Source organism: Amblyomma americanum, chromosome 4 (genome assembly GCF_052857255.1).
Source record: "Amblyomma americanum isolate KBUSLIRL-KWMA chromosome 4, ASM5285725v1, whole genome shotgun sequence".
Classification (NCBI taxonomy): domain Eukaryota; kingdom Metazoa; phylum Arthropoda; class Arachnida; order Ixodida; family Ixodidae; genus Amblyomma; species Amblyomma americanum.
In genome coordinates this window covers 114,284,548-114,305,689 of record NC_135500.1, presented here as the reverse complement: position 1 = coordinate 114,305,689, position 21,142 = coordinate 114,284,548, and the positions used below count along the sequence as shown (strand labels likewise).

General features: G+C 49.8%; 1 protein-coding gene and 1 long non-coding RNA gene across 11 annotated transcripts in view; one reads left to right on the top strand and one right to left on the bottom strand.

Annotated features, from left to right (window-relative positions):
• LOC144128233 (uncharacterized) overlaps positions 1-21,142 on the top strand; it is a 68,821-nt gene that overhangs the window by 3,999 nt on the left and 43,680 nt on the right. For 2 of the 10 annotated variants that reach the window (XM_077661477.1, XM_077661478.1), the window contains exon 1: positions 16,419-17,639. The exons of 6 other annotated variants lie outside the window; for them this stretch is intronic. In XM_077661477.1, coding sequence (XP_077517603.1) covers positions 16,854-17,639 — 786 coding nt within the window. In that variant the 5' untranslated portion in view covers positions 16,419-16,853. Of the gene's footprint in view, positions 1-5,465; positions 7,335-16,418; positions 17,640-21,142 lie in introns of those variants that run through there. 2 more of the 10 variants (XM_077661479.1, XM_077661483.1) reach the window with 2 other exon arrangements.
• On the bottom strand, positions 840-11,250 carry LOC144128240 (uncharacterized). Its single transcript, XR_013313756.1, has 3 exons — positions 10,221-11,250; positions 9,634-9,831; positions 840-5,356 (listed from the first exon to the last, which is right to left on the bottom strand). It is a non-coding gene; the product is annotated as an uncharacterized LOC144128240 (long non-coding RNA).

Genomic DNA, 21,142 nt, shown 5'->3' with positions numbered 1-21,142 from the left:
AGTTATGGAAAGAAAAATGATGGGCGTAACGTTAAGAGACGGGAAGAGGGCAGAGTGGGTCATTGAATCAGACTTAGGTTAATGACATCCTAGTTGGAATCAAGAAGAAGAAATAGGCTTGGGCTGTGCATGTAATGCGAAGGCAAGGTAACCAAGGCAAGGTAAAGGTAACAGAGTGGATTCTAAGGAAAGGGAAGCGTAGCAGGGGGTGGCAGAAAGGTGGGCGGATGAGATTAAGAAGTTTGCGGGGATAGGGTGGCCGCAGCTGGCACAAAACATGGCTAATTGGAGAGATATGGGAGAGGCCTTTCTCCTGCATTTGGCATGGTCAGGCTTAAGATGATGATGATGATCCAACCACTTCAATCACAAATGCCGAGCAACATGGGTCCAACCACACGCATCGTCTGGCAGGTTGTATCTACATGCACGAATGTTACATTTATTCTTGTGCAAATTGATATCACTGGCACATACAAAGGTATCGGAAGCTTCAAGGCAAAAGCATTTGGTATGTGCTGGCAATGCGTATGTGCTGGCAATCTCTAGGGATTCAAGCACAGGTGCAAATAAAGAGGGAGAGATCAGCTAAAGGCCTGTTTTACACATCGTGTTATACAAAGGGGAGAAATCATTTTTAAAGGTAGTTATTTGCTCGGTTTATGTCAGAAACTTGGAACAAATGATCCCCACGCTCTGCCAGTGTGATCATTGTTGCTACGTAGCCTTGAAGCTGAGTGGTCAGCTCTGGACTGACCCGTGGTTGAGGTCATGGGTTTCCCTTTTTCTTCCACCCTCTGTGTAGTGCTGCCAACTTTGTATTTATTTCAGTCTCGGGTTTTAGAAAACATTTTAATGAATCTTACTAAAAATCACTGAAAAATTTTCTAAACAACAGAGAAGAAATGCTCCGACCACCACTGACGAGCACAGTATAAAATGGTTGCTTACTTCGGATCCATGCAGTCTCTACATTCTAGTTCAGGGGGCCTAAGATTCCTTGCCAATATTGATAAGAAGTCTCAGACCCCCTGAGTTTGATCACTGTCTAGAGGCAATGAACGGAATGGCGAAAATTTTAAGCAGTGTGCTAGCTTGGCTGGGCAGCTGCATTAGATCTCACAGATATGAGCCCTAAAATGTTGTTCCTTAGTGGCTATCACACTGCAACATGGGGCGTGAGTGGCTGTGTTTTTGTCAAACACTAGTCACATTGAGAGGCTTCCAATGCTGAACAGACTTATACAAAGAAAAAAGTAAACGCACTGCTCACGGGTGAATGCGATGGGACCATGTGACAACAGTCGAGACGGAGCTTTGGCATATCTCGCCTTTAGCAGTCTTCTTTTCTTTAAAACCTTTGCATCGTTGATGCTGGTTTTCTGGATGTGCTGTAGCGTGATATTGACGCACCTTCATTCTGAGTGAAACTTCAGTAGAATTTGGCCAGCTGGTGCATCCCATCGGCCGGCGTGAAGATGGCGTGACAAAAACAGGCAGTGTAACGAGTTGATTGCTGTGAGCAAGTTTTAATGCAATAGACTATTTTATTAACAATGCATTTCAGTTTGTAGATTGAACTGTATGTTCGAACATACGTAAGTGCGCAGTCATTTTGTTTTTGTTGTGTTTTACGGTGGCATAATCAGAACTTTCGCTGCTGCAGCTTCGGGTCAACGGAATCTTATGTGCTTGTGCTTCTATGGCTTGTGCTATGGACAGCATAGAGTTAATATACTATGCATGATCCAACGGTATGTGTGTGTTGCCAGCTGTTCAGATACTTGCTAAATCTGGGCAGAGAGTGGAGTTTGAACCTGGCAGCGTAGATCGTGGGAAGATGGCGGCGGTATGGAAATTATAAAGAAGATACAAAAAGCCTGGGGAGTGATCACAGAAAAATTAAATTTGATAGGGCAGTATCAGCAATAGAAGCTCAAGTGAGGGAAGGTAAACATAACCTCAGCGATGTATAGATGCAGGAAGTGTCTAAACGCAATCAAGACATAGTGTCCAAGCTGCTGAGGGGGAGTAGACATATGATGACCTAGTGGGGATTTTCAAAGGGAGTTAGAAAAGGGCCAAATCAAAAAGGGAAGACGGAAGGGAAAACCAACCAAAAAGCTGATGGGACAGGGAAGTAAAGGCAGCCATAGCACGGCGCCAAGAGTCATTTAGAGGACACAGATTAGCAAAGAAGAGGGGGCCACACCAGATGAAGTGGATTCAAAATGTAATAAATACCTTGAGATCAAAAGGGAAGCATCGGTGTTAATTCAAGCCAAGATAGGAAGAGCAGGTGTCCAGTGGATGATGGAGATAGATAAAAAAATATAGAAATGCTGCAAAGAGGTTTTGAGAGCACATAAAGCTACTCACTGATCACACAGGATTATATCAGACAGACAATCGAGGCAGCATTTGCAGAGCCTGAGGTGAACGAACTAGAGGAGAGCAATGCAGGGGAGGAAGAGCTCATCCAGATGACTGCAAGAGAATGGGACAGAATAGAAAGCAAGGTTCCCATATTAACAGCGACAGGACCTGATGGCATAACTATGAGATTAATTAACGTACTAGACCAAAAAAGCTAATTGAAATTACGATAGATCATTGAAAAAATAATAGGGAGGAGACGTACCAAAAGAATGGAAATAGAGCAGGATAAGACTAATATACAAAGGTGAGGGAAACAAGGACAACATTAAATCTTACCTACCAATTATGTTTATATCAGTTATATACAGGCTAGCAGTGGAAATGGTAGAAATGAGAATGGAAGAGTGGGCAGAGTATGAAGAGATCTTGCGGGAGCTTATCTTAGGAGTAGAACGGCTTCTGAAAGGCCAGAAGGTTGGTAGATAATCTATTCATTATAACCGAGTGTATAGAGATAGCAGAGGCAAGTTGGAGCTAGGCCACTATAGAAAGCATTTTTAGACATTAAGGGGGCATATGACAATGGGAATCAGGAAAAGCTTTGGGTCCAATTGAAGGGACTGGGTTGAGACAGAAATCTGGTTGAGGTTCTACAACGTGTATATACAGACAATGGGGTGGTGGTCACATGGGAGGGAGAAACCACAAAGCCAGCTAAAATTAAAAGTAGGCTAAGACAGGGCTGTCCACTATCACCCCAACTTTTCATGATATACATAAGTCAAATGGAAAAGAAGTTAGAAGAGAGCAAGGTAGGAGTCGACGGGAGTTATATGAGGGAGGCCAGAAAGTCAATAAATTGCTAGGTGGACTGATGTATGTGAATGACATTGTACTGCTAGCAGACAAGCCAGATAGGTTGCGGGAACTAGTTGAGATCTGTGGAGGGGAGGGCGACAAGTTAAAACTACATTTCAGTAGAGAGAAGTCTGGGATAATGGTATATAATGATGAGAGGGATGACTCACTAGTAATACAAGGCACTAAAATTGGCCATGTGAAGAACTATTAAGTGTCTTCTAGGCATATGGCTAAATGAAGGGAAAAAATATCTGAAAGAGCATGAAAGGATTCTGAAGGACAGAGGGAAAAGGAATTCAGACATTGTGAAGCATAGAGCTCTGTGAATATATAATAGAGGTGAGGTTGTTATAGGCACATGGAAAAGAATCATGGTACCAGGCCTCACTTTCGGTAATACAGTCCTGTGCACGAAATCAGAAGCGCAAATGGGCCTAGAAATCAATGAAGTGTAGGCAGGTTAGCTTCGGGTGCACATGGCAACACTCCAAATGAGAGTCCAGGGGGACATGGGCTGGGCGTCATTCGAAGTTTGAGAGGCAGTTAGCAAACTGAAATATGATTAGAGGCTAACCGAATGTAGGAAAAGGCCCTCCTCTCAGCGCCACCGCTTGCGGCATTCCCCGTCTTAATTCTCCGCAATTTTCCTACCGGCTCGGGCCTTTTCTCCTTTGGCCGGCACCACTGTCACTCTTGCGGGGTGTGTTTGACCAGTTGAATGCTGGGAATGAAGATGACGGCCAGGCTGTCATAATGGGCCTTGTCCCCTGACACACGACGATTCCTGGCGCCACACAGTCTCTTGTTCGAGCGCCTCCGGGGTCCCACCAAGGGAAGGAAAAGGGGTCGCCGGAGATAGCAGCCCTCCAGACAATCGCAGCGCACTGTCGCAACTTGCTTCATAAAAACAATTCGGCCGTTCTAAAATGCATACTCAAAATGCTATATCAAGCGGGACTACTTGGAGGCCACGCCATTGTCTGATATGCGAACAAAGACCCATCCAAGCTCCTGCCATTGGAAGAAATCTACCTCGGAGCAAAGTCAACTGCCGCCCTAGCCGGCAGCACGCACTGCTTAGCCGGTAACTGGTTCACAACTTCCGGCTGCGAGTTTTTTTTTTTATTAAAGCAGCTCATGAGGTTTATCTGCGGTTCCCCCTGAAAAGTGAACAGATGAAAAACCTTCAAGTCCTGCACCCGAAAGTTGTGGGCAATTAAGACAGCAATCGTGTTGCCTCCCGTCTTTCCCCTGGTCGTGAAAGAAAACGAAGTGAACAGGGAGTGGCGACTTCTGATCTGAGCGACTTCGCTGACTTGACTGCGAGCCAGTTCTGGCACAACGTATCTCAAGTGAAAAAAAGGATCACAAGAGTACCGCCTGCTGTGCAGCGCTGCTGTGCAAAGTGTATTTCCGCAAGTCAAACTGTTGAAAACAGAGCAGAGAAACAGGTTGCCAACGGACGTGTGCGGTTTGCAGCACCCGCTGTAATGTATATCTAGTAGCTTCTTTTAAATCTAGCAATAATGCTACAACTCTGAACTTTAAAACTTTTGGGGTTCGAATAACAGCGGAAAAAATCACACAGGGACAAAACTGTTTAACGATAACAAAAACATTGGCTATATTCAAGAGGCATTACACACGTCTTCTTCCGACGACTGTTCTTTTCGCACTGGCCCCGTCCACACGCTTTTGCACCCTCAATGTCCACGAGGCACTCTCTCTCTCTCTTACCCGCACGTGCACATGGTTTGGTAGTCGCGTCCCCACCCCCCACACCTGCTCCGTGTTTGACATCTGGAGTTCATTCGGGAAGGAGACCGCTTGCGGGCGTGTAGCTGAAGCGCCGTCTGTAGCCGACCGCGCGGCTCTCCCTAATGTCGCTGCCAATTAAAGGCGCCGGGCTGTTGGTGGTCTTTTGTCCGCTCTCTTCGGGGTGCCGCCGTTCGGGTGTCTCCAAGGGCGCCCAGGTTTCTGCTGCCGTCTGTTCCTGCTTTGTAGCATTTTGAATTGAGAAAGCTATGTGTATGCGTCAGCATAGACACTGCACGTGTGTTTACATTATCTTTCCATACCGTTTCTATGTTATTGAAGAAAGTACCTGTGCAGGGTTCTGAAAAAAAAGAGCCACAATTGAGTGCATTCCCCATGCATGCTGGACCACTTCATTTTAATAAAAAATATTCTCAGTTGTAACGAACGTTTTTCTCACATTTTGTAATTACCAACATTGCGTCTGTATCATTGCTATATTACTAGTAGGATTACATATTCAGTTTTTTGTGATGTCATTTTTTAGCCGCTCCAACTACTTTGTGATGATCTTTGATTGTAACTATGATTAATAAAGAACTGTGCGGTGAGTTACGTCATTTCACCGCTTCTTACCGAACTGTATGAGGCGAGAAGGGGCTTGCACGAAGTGAGACATTTTTGTCTTTGACTGCCTCTTAAAACAACCCTTAATGTTGTCTGAATAAAATACTTGGATGTGTTTACCGGGCTTAGCTCACAATGCCAGCTCTTTCAACTTAAGATCAACTGGATTTATTTTTCAAAGGGCTGCACGGGTTCTTTGCGCGTAAAGGTGAGCCTGCTGAAGGAGCAGCTCAAAAGGCGGTGCGGTGAAGCGGGATGAGTCGTCTGCTCGAAGTTCACTTCAGATAGAGGGGGAAGAGCGTCGTAAGAACTACACTGGGCTACCAGTCGAGCATTCGCGGTGGCCGGGAGAGGCCAGTTGTGCGCATGCGCCGTTACCAATGCAACCGGAGAGGAGCATCAGGTGCCGTCGCCGCACGCCCGCTCCACCGTCGGAGTCGCGCGTGACGTCACACCGATGAGCACTTGTGCGCATGCGCCGATACCACGGTAACCAGAGAGACCTCACAGGTGCACCGCGCACTTCGTCGCCGCCTCGCCGCTCTATCACCCGAACCGCGTGTCGCATGCGCAGCATTTCGTATAAAAGGCGGAGGTGTAATTGGCGGCTGTATCGCAACATCCGACATGGATGCAAAGAAGGAGAGTCCAGCCGCTGCTAAACGGCGGTATGGACAAGAGAAGATTAACTCTTCCCATCCTGAGGTTGTCGCCTGGCACTTGGCTACTCAACAAAGAGAGAACGAGCGTAGGAAGGCGAAGAGAGCAGCGGAGACGCCCGAACAGAGAGGAACGCCTTGCCAAGCGGAGACGCCAATATGCGGGCCGTAGCAGGCGGCGCATAGCAGCTCAGATGGGGGCCTTTGGGAGGTCAAGGGGAACCAACGGCAACAACAGAAGGGAATGTAAAGGCCCGTCGTGTGACTGGTCACACCATTTTATGCGAAGCATACTAGCCGCGCAACCGAGCTCTTCCTTGCTGCGCCGCGCGCGGCCGCGTAGCTACCACTTGACCTACATCGGCGCACCACGTGATATGACGTCACAACAGCTGTGAAAGCTGGGGCTCAACTCGTGCGCTCGCTTGCGGACGCGCAGCCTCCGCCGGCGGCCTAACTCCCGCTCCTACCGCTAGGAGATACTGACGTCACGCAATTGTATAAAAGGCGACGCACTCGTTGAGTCAGTTGAGCAGCGAGATGTCGGCCAGGGAGAGGGCGGCTCGCCAGACCGCAAAGCGCAAGTTGCAAAGAGCCACGGAAACGGGAGAAGAGCGAGAAGTGCGGCTTGCCAAGCGACGTGCACAGTATGCAGCTAGACGGCAGCGTTCGACAGCCGAGGTGAAGGATGAAGCTTCGAGTACTTCTACTCGGTTCGAGCGGCGAAATGCTACCAAACGGAGAATGCGTGCTGAGGAAACTCCTGAACAGCGGGAACAGCGCCTTGTAAAGGAGCGTGCTTACCGGAAGAAGCAAAGTGAGAAACGAGAGGAGCAGCGCGCAGAAGAAATGGTTTTACTGCAGACTCAAGAATGTCTCACCGATGCCGCGTATGCTTCGCATCCTAGGCTTAACCATAAGCTAAGCCAGGCCATTTTAGTTTCCGAAAGTGCATCTGCGACCCGGACATTTGAAGCTGACTTTGTGAACAATCCGTTTGGACGCATGTGTGGTGTGTGCGAGAGACTGTGGCACCAAAAGGACTTGACACCGGTGAGTAATCCAATGTATGATACTTTGCGTCAGCGTTTGGCATTTCCAGAATGGTCGGATGAGACTGTGGCGAGTGTTTGTGGAACGTGCAAGGGCTCTCTGGTCAAGCAGAAAATTCCACTCTACGGTGTAAGCCGTGGGTATCGGTATCCACCTTTGCCGCCTGGTCTGCCCGTTTTTATCCTCCATGAGTGTGACTAACGAGCGTCCGATTAATCGTACCGTTCGCTTAGCCGATCGCTCAACCGCGACATACCTTTGTGTAACCAAACATGCGCTAAACCAAGCGCAACAAAGCTTACGCTCGACGCACTAGGTGCCAGCACAGTTGAACCGCACCAATTTTAGAGCGAGAAGCTCCGCTGTCCGCATCTAAGGCTCGGTCAAAACTGCTTGACAACCGGGAGGAGGGACGCAGCTGTGGCTGTGACGTCAGGTCACGTGCCTCGCTTGCCGCTGCCTCCCCCGCCTTGGGTAACACCTGTGCCACCGCTTTCGGAATCGTGTGCTCAGAGTGGAGAGGGACAAAATAAAACCACAGCCGGACTCGGCGGCGGCGAAGCAGAGTCGGGTCATCCGGCTGATATTGCTCGGAGACGAGCTGCGGTACACACGAAAACGTGTGATACAGAGTCGGATGTAGAACGAGAGACGAGACAATAACAAAAATTCTTCAAACAGTGCGTGAACGTAAGGAGACAAAGCGCGTAGCCGAGGCCGCTGCTTCGCTTACAGCGCCGTGAACGTAAGGAGACAAAGCGCGTAGCCGAGGCCGCTGCTTCGCTTACAGCGCCGTCGACACCGGGACAAGCAAGACATGGCCGCTGCGACAACAAGCCGAAGACGGCCTGTCGACCATGCGATTCGATTAGCACAGTGTCTGCGACCAACCGATTCCGCAAGAATTTCGGCGAAAATCCGTTTGGACGTGTGTAGCATGTGCGAGAGGCTGTGGTTTGCCAAAGATTTGACAGCGGTAAGTGAATCGATCAAAGCAAAACCGCGCCTAATTAACCTGGCGTAGCCGAGCTCTGCGCTCGTGTAGTTACAGTCGGGTTGGACCTCAGGCAATTTTAAAGCGAAAGCTTTGCTAGCCTCGTCGTGCCTAGGTCATTGGAGCGGTACGTTCGACCAAGTGGAGGTGTGTCGCTCCTGCCGCCGCCAGCTGTGTGCACGTGACTAAGCACGTGACTCGCCGTTCGCTTGAAAGGGAGGCTGGCGCCGCCTCGCAGTTTCTCGCTATGGACGGAGCGAGCCGGCCGGGAACGTCTGCGCCGTCGGGACGTTCTCGTAGGCGACGGGCCGGGTCTGATCATCCGGCTGACGTTGCCAGTCATGCCAAGTACTTAGCTAGAGGTAGGGAAGGTAAACGTGCCAAGCTATCGGCAGAGACCGACGAAGAACGGGAGCGTCGACTGGCTCAGCGGCGGTTGAATGATGCCGAAAGGCGGCAGCGAAGAGCTTGGGAGCCTTTTGCCAGCTCGACTGCGGTAGCTCCCCCCCCCCCTCCCCTCCCCACTTTGCCGGTCTCGAGCGGAGCGCGCGGCCGCCGTGGATTGGTGCCACTGCTTTCCGCTGCTCAACACAGAGGGCGCCACCCTCTAGGCGAGCGATACTTCGGCAGCCAGAGCGCCAGACCGGAGCAGTGCCGGCACGGCGGCTTTCCTTCCTCCATGGACTTCTCCCTCTTTACACCCTCGCGGTGATCCAGGTGACTGGGCGGGGGAGGGGGCGAGGTACACGAATCTTCGCTTGCAGGCTCGGTGCTTCGATCAACGATCCAAGGCTTGTGTGCCGGCGTACGGCTTTGGATGGCTCCTCACACAGCCTTGCGTCACCTGACACTTGCATCGCGTCTGCCAGGGCGAAGTGAGCACGTAGCAATGTTTATAGGACCTATAAACATCAACAATCCGTCTGGCCCGCCCCTCCGAAGTCACTCTGGCGGCGCTCGCGTCAGCGTGCGAGAGGCGATGATAGCCGAGGCCCCCCCTCTCCCGCTCGCATCTTGCTTGCGGCGCCACTGTAGTACGTGCGGCGCTTCTCCCTCTCCGCTGCCTATAGTTGTGCGACGCGCGAAGCGCTTCGCCAGTCCGCGCTTCCGACACATCACCTGCCCACCGCTTCTGCGGCGGCGAGAATCCCTCGGGGAAAAAGAAAGGGAAACCACGACTCACTCCTCCTGAAAATAAGTAACCTTCCCCAATCTCCAGCTTATCACAGTGGCGTATCTCATACAATGGAAATATAGTGGTCTACGCAGACATAACTGATATACTCAAAACAATTGCCCTCTCACCTGTGATATCCCCACCATAGGTCCCTGATACGACGCTGCCCGTCATGTCGCTTATTCAGGCCGTGTGGCGCCTACAGGAAACGAACCTTGGGCCACAGCACGCAGACATCTTAAAACAATATAATATGTTCCGGAAAGACAGAGTGCAGGCTAGCCGACTCTCAGGAGGCGTCGCTACCATTACGCAAATTGACGTCCCTGCAAGAGAGGTACCATTAAGACGACCTTAGAAGTGATCGCAGTAAGCATCATTAGCCATAAAACGATAACAATATGCTCTGTGTACTTACCACCACACAACACAAATACCATGCATGACTTAGAAGAACAATTGCCTCAGCCATGATAATTGGGGATTTTAATGCACACTTCTCATTCTGGGGAAGTGAGCATACTGATTCCGGGGGACAGCTCATCAAGGATTTTATTCTTTCAAATAACATATGTTTAATGAATACGGGAAAAGCCACATATTGCTGCCCCAGCTCTGGAAATATGCTGTCTCGATTTAGCATTTGCATCTCCATCGATTTTTAATGATTTTATTTGGGATGTTTTAGACGACCCTCAGGGAAGTGACGACTTACCTACAGTTCTAACATCAGCAACATCCGTCACCCCACGAGATCAGGGCGATGGAAAATTCACCTCGCCGATTGGGCACTTTTCAGAACGAAGGCCACACCGGAAAACGAATATGCCAAAACCCTTACTATAGAGGAAATAAATGATAAATTTGTAACATGCGTAATTATCTGCAGCAGTAGAGGCTATTCCACAAACGTCTGAAATTGCACGAAAAACAGGGAAAGTTTGGTGGTAAAATTAATGCAAATTGGCTGGCAACCTTCATAGATATCCCACTGCTGGAAACTTGCTCACCTGCAAAAGGGCTAGAGCCAAAGCGCGATACACGGGACACAACACAGAAAGGGCGTCATGGCAACAGCACATATCCTCGATAAACAGCTGAATATCATCAAAGAAAATGTGGGGACAGGTGTGGAAATTCACAGGGAATTTTACTCCTTTCACATTTCCAATCCTAACAACACCTGGTACTCAAACAACATTAGAAGTGCAGGCCAACTTATTGGGTGGGCATTTTCCCTCAGTTTCAAACTCATCCAAACACACACACATTCCAAGAGCATAAAACAGTAGTAGAAACACAAAAACTTCCCTTCGGAACATGCATACATGAAGACTACAATCAGCTCATCACACTGCAGGAAGTAAACACAGTACTAACATGTGGTAAAAAGACAGCACCAGGCTCAAACAATATACATTTCGCCATGCTTGCCCACCTCTCTGAGACTGCCATAGAGGCTCTCCTAAAATTTTTAAATAAAATATAAATGACTGGAGAAATCCCTCAAGCATGGAAAGAAGCAATCATAGTACCCTTCCTAAAACCTGGCAAGCCACCAACTAGTCCCATCAGTTACAGACCAATAGCACTCTCTAGCTGTATAGCAAAATCATTCGAGAGCATTCTAAATATCAGACTAACCTTCATAGTTCAGTCCCGGCAACATTTAGATATACACCAATGCGGGTTTAAAAAGACATGTTCCACAACCGATCACCTTGTCCGCTTTGAGAACACAGTCCGGGAAGCGTTCATCCAAAACCAACACTGTATCGGGGTCTTCTTCGACCTGGAGAAGGCCTACGATACCACGTGGAGGTTCGGTATCCTCCGAGACCTAGTGGATCTAGGTATCCGAGGCAGGATGCTGAGCTGTTTGAGCGACTTCCTGACCAGCTGCACGTTCAGAGTCTGCCTAGGCGCAACATTCTCCGACACTTTTACTCAAGAAACTGGTGTACCCCAGTGTTGCATCCTCAGCACGACCTTATTCGTCATCAAAATGAACTCCATGGGAAAAGTAATCCCAAATCCATAATGTACTCAGTTTACATAGATGACCTGCAAATAGCACGCACGTCTTCCAGTATACCTTACTTGTGAGCGACAGATACAAATGACAATAAATAAACTGGCTACCTGGGCAGATAGGAACAGGTTTAGATTTTCTCCTCAGAAAACAGTAGCGGTTCTGTTCTCTTTGAGCCGAGGCATACAGGCCGACCCCACACTGTATCTAAACCATACTCCACTACCAGTAAAGCAAGAGCATAAATTTTTAGGTGTCACTTTCGATAAAAAAGTCACTTTCTTACAACATATACACAACTTAAAGAAAAAAGCTTCCCAGGCCCTCAATGTGCTGAAACTACTCTCAAGAAAACGCTGAGGGTCTGATAGGGCATGCCTGTTTCATATATATCGTTCTCTGGTTCGCTCTAAGTTAGACTATGGGTCCATAGTGTATGGCTCAGCAAAACAGCCCTACATAAAACGACCAGATCTTATTCACAATCTTGGTTTACAGTTATCTTCCAGTGCTTACAGAATGTCCTCAATAGCGAGTCTGTATGTGGAAACTAATGAACCTGCTTTAGAAGATCAAAGAACTGCACTAACTTGTACATACCTCCCCAAAATCCTTTCTCAGCCTAGACAACTCTGTTACCCTATTGTCACAAAGTGCCCATCCCGAATTCTCATCAACAACAAGCCTCGCGCAATTAAGCCGTTGCTCTTGCGCTTCGAAGAACGATGCCAAGTTCTGAACGTACTGATGGTACAAAAACTCATGCTCATGTTGGAAGTGCAGTAATACAAGGAAAAAAAATGCAGTACGACCGCCCCATGTGCTCCAGTTTTCACCGCTGAGTGTTATGCCATCTGTGTCGCGGTACAGAAAACAGATGAAAACATCAAAAACAGCATCATTTATACTGATTCACTGAGCGTCCTTACTGCATTAAACTCCAAAAATGCCACGGAGCTACTGATAGGAAGCATCATACGTAATATAGTGAAGGCCACGACACAGAAACACGCTATAAAATTCTTCTGGGTTCCCAGTCACGTTGGCACTAGGGACAATGAGAGAGCAGACGTGTGTGCTGTACATGCCAGAACCATGGAAATAAAACATGCGAACTTGCCACCTAGGGTTTACATGAAGTCAGTATGTAAATGGCAAGCTTCTTGGGAAAATGAAAGCTGCAATATGTAAAGCCCCTTTTAGAAGAATTGAAATCATGCCACCATAAAGAGCGTTTTATCGAAGTAACGTTATGTCGTTTACGCATAGGTCATACACACATCACCTATAGCTTCTTATTAGCAAAAAAAGACAAACCTGGGTGTGAAATGTGTGGCGATGAGCTCACAGTTAATCACATTTTAATCTGTTGTTCGCATCTCGAAGAACTTAGAAAAAAAAATTTACTGTGTCTTACAATGAACACATTCCAGAAGAGGGCAAATACGGGCTGGTTGGTACATGTTTTACGAATTGGAAAAAAAGGCTGCCAGAAGAAGCATAAGCGGAAGTTCGTTCAGTGTCGTGTTGGTGTCGTTTACAAGATCCCGACCTCTTGTGGCAGTTTCTACATCGGTGAGACGGGACGATGCATCAATGATAGACTACGTGAACATGCAAAAGATATAGAGAACAAGTCTCGCAGAAGCCATCTTGCTGTGCACTGTGCTGAGTGTGATGATTGCGAAGCGCACCTCAGTAGGACCACTATCATCGCCCGTTATAAAGATGAGACCACAAGGCTCATTTCAGAGGCTTGCCATATCAGAAAGCTCGGTAACACCTGTATCAGCAGCCCATCGATAAACCTACTTTCAAAGGAACTTGCGTATCTTAATCAGTGACGTGCCCCCTTTTTTTAGTCAAGTTGTGTGGTTGTGCGGTATCTTTCTCTCATGCTTTTTTTGTGTTGTTACTCGTGCCATTTCATTTATATGCTGCCTCACCTGTAGCAATAAACCATTTGGTTGTTAGCTCTGGTGTTCTGTGCTTCTCTTGTGTCTCGTCTTTGATTGCGCTGTTTTTCCAATTCGTAGAACACATTCCATTTCATCCCGCATTGCTTTTAGGCGAGCAAGCACTCGTAGATTTTTGTCTTGTTTGTAAGTTTCTGAAGAAAGCCAGTGTTTTAGATTTATCATAACATCTACACACTTAATAAACAGATCATCTAGCCTTATGTTTGGCGCATGATAGCCACAGTCGCTTATGCGCCATAAAACCCCATATAACTAACTAACATCACCTGCTCCGCGGGCCAAGGCCGAGGATTCCAGCGAGGATGTCAGACGCCATCGGGGACCCAGAGGCGGTTCAGCGTGCTCGCCGTGCCGAGCAGCAAAGGCAACGACAGCGTACTACGCTAAGCGGATCGAAGGGCCAGCACTAGATGGTGCAGCAAAGCGAGCGCGGCTAGCGAGAAGCAGACGCACGAGCCTACCGTCGCAGACTGCTAGCGCGACGGCTTCAGCGTCGACCGCCAGCGAAGAACAGCGAGAAGCGGACGCAGCGGCGAAGAAACGCCAGCGAACGAACGATTAAGCTTACCTGGAAGCAGAGCAGAGCAAGCGCCGAGAACTTCGCCACGCAAGGCATTCAGGCAGAATCACCACTGCTTACGATTGTCGCTCGCGCCAGTTTGCCCGATCGAAAATTAGCTGTGGTTTAGCTATGGTTAACACTGGTTGAATTGCGAAAGTTTCGTTTCCTCGGCACGTCGTCTACGCAACGTCTCATTCCGACGCTCTCGAGAACTCGAACCGGTCTCTTCCGCAGTTGGAAGAGTCACTCCGGGACATGGCGGCCGGGCGGGTTCGAACACGGCGAAATCGGCGCTGCTAGGCCAGTTGTACAATTGCGAGACCCGAGTCGCGATCGTCCCAGCGAATCCTCCATGCTGCAGCTACGCGCCGCTGCCGCGAGGGGCGCTCGCTCTACGTGACGTCATGCCAGCTGTGGAAAAGCGGCCCCCCCAACTCGGCTCGTCGCGATCGCCCCAGCGAACCCTACACGCGCCGCTGCCGTGGGGGAGGAGCTCGCTGTACGTGACGTCATGCCAGCTGTGGAAAAGCGGCCACCCAACTCGGCTCGTCGCAGTCGTCCCAGCGAATCCTCCACGGTATGTCGGACGATGTGTATAAGGTGAAGCTGCAACGATGTGCTGCAGCTAAGAAGCGGCGGCGTGCGGAAGAAACGGATGAAGAGCGGGAACAACGTTTAGCTAAACGGCGTGCATATTATGCAGCCAGGCGAATGCGTTCAACATCTCTTGATCTGGGTGCATCTGCAAGTATCATGCATGCTCTCAATGCTGACGCGACTTTGGCGACACCTGATCGTTCGACAGCAAGCCTTATGGATGCTTTAAATGGCGACGAGACTGCATCTACACGTTCGATGAGCAGAATGGAACTCTACAACCTGAACAGAAGACAACGGCGTGCTGAAGAAACGCCTGAACAGAGAGAGCAACGCCTTGCCAGGGAAAGAGAGCGAGACGCTGCTAGGAAAGCGACGCATAACAAGTCGAGGAGAAAGCGCCAAGCGGAAGAATCACCCGAAGCGAAAGCTCAACGATTGAAGAAGCGACGAGAGAAATCTCTTGCCAAGACTGGTGTGGTTCAACCGGAGGGGGACATTGCACTTCAACGACGTGAAGAGCATGCGAGAAGAGTCAAGGAGTGTGAGCCCGCAACTCGCGAATTTCACAGACGCTTTACAAACAATCCCTTTGGCTGTGTGTGTTCTGTGTGTGAACGGTTGTGGCATAAGGACAAACTTACACCGGTAAGCGAACTTATGTTCCCTACTTTGAGGAGGGCTTACCCAGAGTGGGATGAGCAAACGTTAGCGAGTGCAGTGGTGTGTAACACGTGTAAAGCCAGTCTCAGAGAAGAAAAGTTTCCACTGTACAGTGTGTCTAATGGGTACAAATATCCGCCTATGCCAGAGGGTTTGCCGCGGTTGAATCTTGTAGCCGAATGATTGCTGTCTCCCCGCAAACCCTTTGTACAGACCCGCAGGCTCATGAATTGGAAAAATGGTCATTATGGCATAAAGGGCCCAATAGTTAATGTGCCAGTGAATACTGTTTTAAGGCAATAATGGCTCATACTCGCGGCCAAGAGCCTACGTCCGTCCGATATCACGCTCTTGAACAACTCGATTAGAAAAAAAAATAGATGTGCACAATGAGATTCGAACCACCATCCTCCGTTCCGCAGCCGAGACTACGCTGCTTCCTGCCAACGCATATGTACTTGTCTAGGACGCAGGAGAGTGTTTGTGGAAAGGCGTCGAATCAGACCGATGCTTCGAAAACCTGCAGTGTCTCCAGCATATAACTCACAAACAATTGAGTACTTAATCAACATCTTAAGCATACATTAGTGACACAAGCGGCAACACCGCGCTAAAGGCTTTCGCCTCGCAGCACTTTAGGTCAACAAAGTGCCCCCTGAAATTTTTTTTTTTTCACGCACTGATCTTAAACACAACCACTAATACGACATGCGTGGCTCTACCACGAGCCACATTTGTCACATTCTCGTTCGAGCAGTGGAAGCACAAAACGTGAGGCCTCTGCGGCTTGAACAATCAAACCGCACTCCGTGCTCCTCAATACGGCGTAGTTTTGCTTGCGAAAGCAACACTACGCCAGCCGGCTCGGCTCGTCGCCTGGTCGCACTTCAGCCGTACTCCGTGGCCGACGAACGACCTTGAGCCGCCGTTGCCTAGCAACGCCGCAGCCGCGCTCCAACAGTCGGCGCCGCCTTCGACGCCGCTCGCTCCACCAGATGTGCTCCGCTGGGGTAGAGGGAGAGGAGGTGTCGCCTTGCGGGTGGGTGGGGGGGGGGGGGTATGTATATATGTGCGCTTCGCCTCAGTGCATTCTTTTCTTTCTATCTTTGCTCTCCTATCTTTTAACACTCCTACTTTCAGCACGCGGCAGCGAGCGTGGCTCGGCTTGAGCCAGTAGGCAGGCCCGTGCACTTTCCGTTTTATTGCCAAAGCAATACTACGCCAGGCCTGACCGCCCGTCGCGTATGCCGTGCTGCCCCCAGAGCCGGCGCTGTGCTTGACAGGTGGTGTGACGTCCGCTCTCTCCGTTGCTATGACGACGCGTGACGTCAGCTTGCTCCCCGCCGCAGCTAGGAGGGAGCCGCTCGTCGCGTGTGCCGTCGCCCCCCGGGCCGGCGCCGCGTCTAGCAGGTGGTCTCTCCGTTTATAGCACGACTTCCTCGCCTTGCGCTCCCTCCGTGGCGGCTGCACTGGGACATTAAGCGGTGCGCTAAGCGTTGGTTGACCCGTCTCGCCATGGAAGTTACCGACGAAGAGTCCATATCTGTATCTAGTTGCTCTACTGCTTCGGAACAGTTAAATTATAAGACGGAAGCTAAGCAAGCTTTCGTCATTCAACCAGGTTTAATCACAGCTAAACCACAGCCAATTTTTCTTTCTTCCTATCAGCAACAGCAGTGTATTGTAGTCGTTATGGAGAGTGCGAAAGAGAAGCAACAACGACAGAACGAAGCGAGGAAGAGACGACGCGCTCAAGAGACGCCAGAAGAGCGCGCCGCACGACTCGAGAAGCGTCGTAAGGAAGATGCGGCTAGAAGAAGTCGTGCCACGTCCCGGAGTGACTCTTCAACTGCGGAAGAGATCGGTCTGAGTTATCGAGAGCGTCGGAACGAGAGGCTGCGTAGACGACGTGCCGAGGAAACGGAGGAAGAGCGTGCCAGGAGGCGCGAGAAACGGCGGCTTCGCGATGCAGCTAAACGAGCTCGCTTGCACTCTGCGGCAGCCGAAGAAGAACCCCCGAGCCCGGCGTCTTTGCGCGAAGCCAGACTTGCGAGGCGCAACGACACCCGGAGGAGGCAGCGTGCGGAAGAAACTGCCGAAGAGCGGGCTGCACGTCTCGAGAAAAGAAGGAAGAGGCCTTTGGCCGGTTTAATCCTTGAGCCCGGAGGCGTCGAAAGTCGTCGGCGCGCAGACTTTGCACAAGCAGTGAGTGAGCACGGTCACCGCAGCTTCGCGAACAACCCTTCTGGAAGTGCGTGTTCTGTGCGGGACCAGCTGTGGCGCAGAAACGATCTAGCACCGGTGAGTGATCTCTTCATTCGGCCTATCCAGGTTGTGACGATGAGGCGATGCAGAATGCCAGAGTGTGTAATACGTGCCGGAGTAGCCTTCGAGAGTAGAGAGTGCCGCTGTATACCGTGCGTCGAACGGTTACCGTTAGCCTCCTATGCGGCCGCTGAACAGCGTAGCCGAAAGGTTGATTTCACCTCGTGCAAATCGGGAGGCTCATGAATTGGAGGAACGGCCAGTTTGGGCCCTCTCGTTGACGTTCCCGCGGTGACCGACCGAATGCTAAGGCCGAGAAACGTGCACGACCAGCGTTCGGTGTCTGTTCACAGCGTAGCGTAGCCATGCACTTGTTGCTTTCGCAATTCAACTGGGGTTAACCAGAGCTAATCCACAGCCAATTTTTTTACGAGCCTAAGATTTACATTACTTTTGTATATTTTTCAGCACACCGGCGTTCCGATAAACGTAGATTTGACATGGCGCTGCATTTTCGCGAAAATTCTCTTTATGACGCTGTTCTTTTTCAATGCAGTGAGGTAAAGATTGCGGTAATTTCGGTAAATATGTCGTTTCACGAGCGAGTGAGTGGCTGCGAAAATGCTGGGAATTTTCTTTAATGCGCGTTATGCTTTGTTTTTTTAGCAAGTTTCAGGCAGAAAATTTTCTGCCTGGCTCCAAGGAGTGATGCACACGCCGCGGCTTTAATGCCGGGTCAATACAAATTTCACTACTGCAGAAATGAGTCTGGCCTAGGGTATGGCTGAAGATTTTTGGACGATTGATTGTGCCAGCAGAAGACTTGATTAAGTTGCGGGAAGATATTCTCTTGACTCATCTACGCTGATCCCTCGAATGCACTTAAACAATGCTTCAAATGCCGGTGCTGAATATTATTCAGCACTGTAAAGCGCGATCAGGACTGATGTATACGTTCCCTGACTGAGTGAGCCTCACGGAAACGATTCGTATTATGTTATTTTGAAAACATCATTCAGTGCAGTATATCATAACAATTTCGCCTGAGACAAGTCAAAGCTTGCTCTCAAAGGCACCGTTTCTGTGACTCCCTTTTCAGGTGGCATTAAGTCGCGGCAGAGTTGCGCGCAGTCGCGACAGTGGAACGAACGCCTTGATCGCTGTAAAGATTAACATCTTTCCTAGACAGACGGGGGTATAACGCCGTTAAAGCTACCACGCTAGAGCTCTGGGACACACGGGAGAGAGACACGCTACGAAAATCAACATGTTTTCTACTTTGCACCGGGTCAGAAGCACGCGTAATTATCAGCAAAAAAAAAAAAAAGTCTGCGATGCAAACGTTTTTTGCGGAAACCAACGCTGAGATTAAGAAATTAAAGTTGCTATAATAGGCGTAATCCGCACGACAACAGACGTGAATTCAGCACACAGGGCAATGCCATCAAATGGAAAGATTATCATGTGAACCGACGCACAATGATAAGCGAATTGAGCAAGACTATCAGCTTCCTGATGATCTCGCAAGAAGGTTTAAGTATGCACACTAGTTTAGGTACCACGATGTGCACAGTACTTCGCCGAGGACGGTGTGCTTTGTCGGAACAAAGTCCTTAAAGCGACCATGCAATACATTAATTGAGACTACGTAAATCACACGAGAGATAGGCATTTCATCACCCCAACGCAAGAATTTTTAAGCTGGCATCAATAACAACGAAGATATAGACGATTAAAAATTACTCTCCTCCTCTCCCCCCCTCAACTCGTACACACGGGGCACCAGACAAACTGAAAGAAAACAGCTTTGGGACGGGGCCCCGCCCATAATTATGTTATCCGCTGACGTTCCTTTTGCAACTTCCGGTTGTCGCTCACCAGCAGCGTCGGCGGCGTGTTTGCGGCGCGCGTCGGGCTTCTTTGCTTGCCGTCTGTTGCAGTTAGCAGTAATGGACCCGGACCTCGAGGCGCGACTGCTCGCTCTTACGGCCGCGATGGGCATCGAGCTTTATGCGTTGACGCCGTACCGGCTGAACGCCAGCGACGACAGTAGCGACTCGGCGAGCCACCGCGAGTGGTAGCTCCGGAACTCCCGACAGAAGGAGGCGGCAGAGGAAAATTGATACCATATGTGCGAAGGCAATGCCCTGGCTCGCGCTTGCCCGAGGGGGTCGCGCGGCGGCACGAGCAGACGATTTCGGCCCGTTTCACATGCTGCGATTGGACCAAAAATATCCGGTGTAGTCGGTAAGGCCGCAGTGAGCTTTTCGGTCACTGCTTTCACATGCGACACCGACACAACGAATTCGGTCTGAAGAACCGGCAAGGTTCCTTGACGTTTGCATAGGCAACGCATTATTAAACGCGACAGAAACATCACGCAGAATGTGTTGATTTTATGACCATCGTATTTTTAGATGCAAGGTATTATTACATATGTTTTGATTAGAATAAACAGTTTTGCTTCCGCCGCGGCAACAGCTCCCACGTGACCGCATGTCGCACGCCGTCTCGGAGCTCCCCAATGGTCAGTCGCAGAGCGAACACACCGACGCTGCGACTGAATTCCAGCCGGACAGAACTCGATCGCAAGCCGTCTGCGACTGGACCGACGGCCCTCCCCAGTCGGAGACCGATAGAATTCGCAGTTCCCCGCAGGGGGGCGTCTGCAACTTGCAGGCGTTGGTGAGTGGCTACACCACGGGTTCCCGAGCACCCGCAGGGGATGATGGTGAACAGTACACCACCACGGACCCGAGCACCCTCGCTTCGCCGTGCGTGGCATCGCCGTGTCCGGGGAAAGGGGATCCTGGTGGTTGAGCCGATGCCGAGCGTTTGGACCTTTAAGACCCCTCGGCGGAGGCAACACACCACTCTGGCCCCAGCTTCCTGTAGACGGCACCCCTGGCCTGACCCGACCGGGGGAAATCGGTAGTCGCCTTTTCCCATCCTCCTCTACATCTTTTACTTTCCTGTCTTCTTTCTGACTACTGTCCTGTCTCCTCGTCGTTTCTTGGTTTTTTCATGTCTTCATGGGCGGCTAGGGTTAACCTTGTGTGGCGAACTACCCTGGGTTTCGTCATATTTGGTTATAGTTGAGGTGTACAGCTGGCGTGGGCAGGACTTGCGTGCAAGTTGCTGTCCCGTCCCCATGCTGGGCTCCGTGGTGGGTGGCTGGCACCTTGGCTGAAAAACTTAATTTTTTTATGGCTCCCCTCCATTCCAAACCTGATCGCTCTCTAAAAAGAGGGCGGAACGATGAAGTTTTTTTTTTTTCAAAAAAGAAAAGTGTCATTCCCAAAATTTCACGCCATTCACAGCAAAGCTGAAGAACGACAAGCAAGGCTGATTTCCCCATTCTTGGTAGCAAAGTGCCTGACAGATACCTTGGGGTTTGGGTATAAGGTATCAAAAATGGCTAGTGGCGACTTACTGCTCTAAATACGTGACACTGTCCAGCACTCGAAACTTGCAAACATTGTATCGATAGGGGAGATTCCTGTCTCCATCACGTCACACCGATCTTTGAACACAGTCCG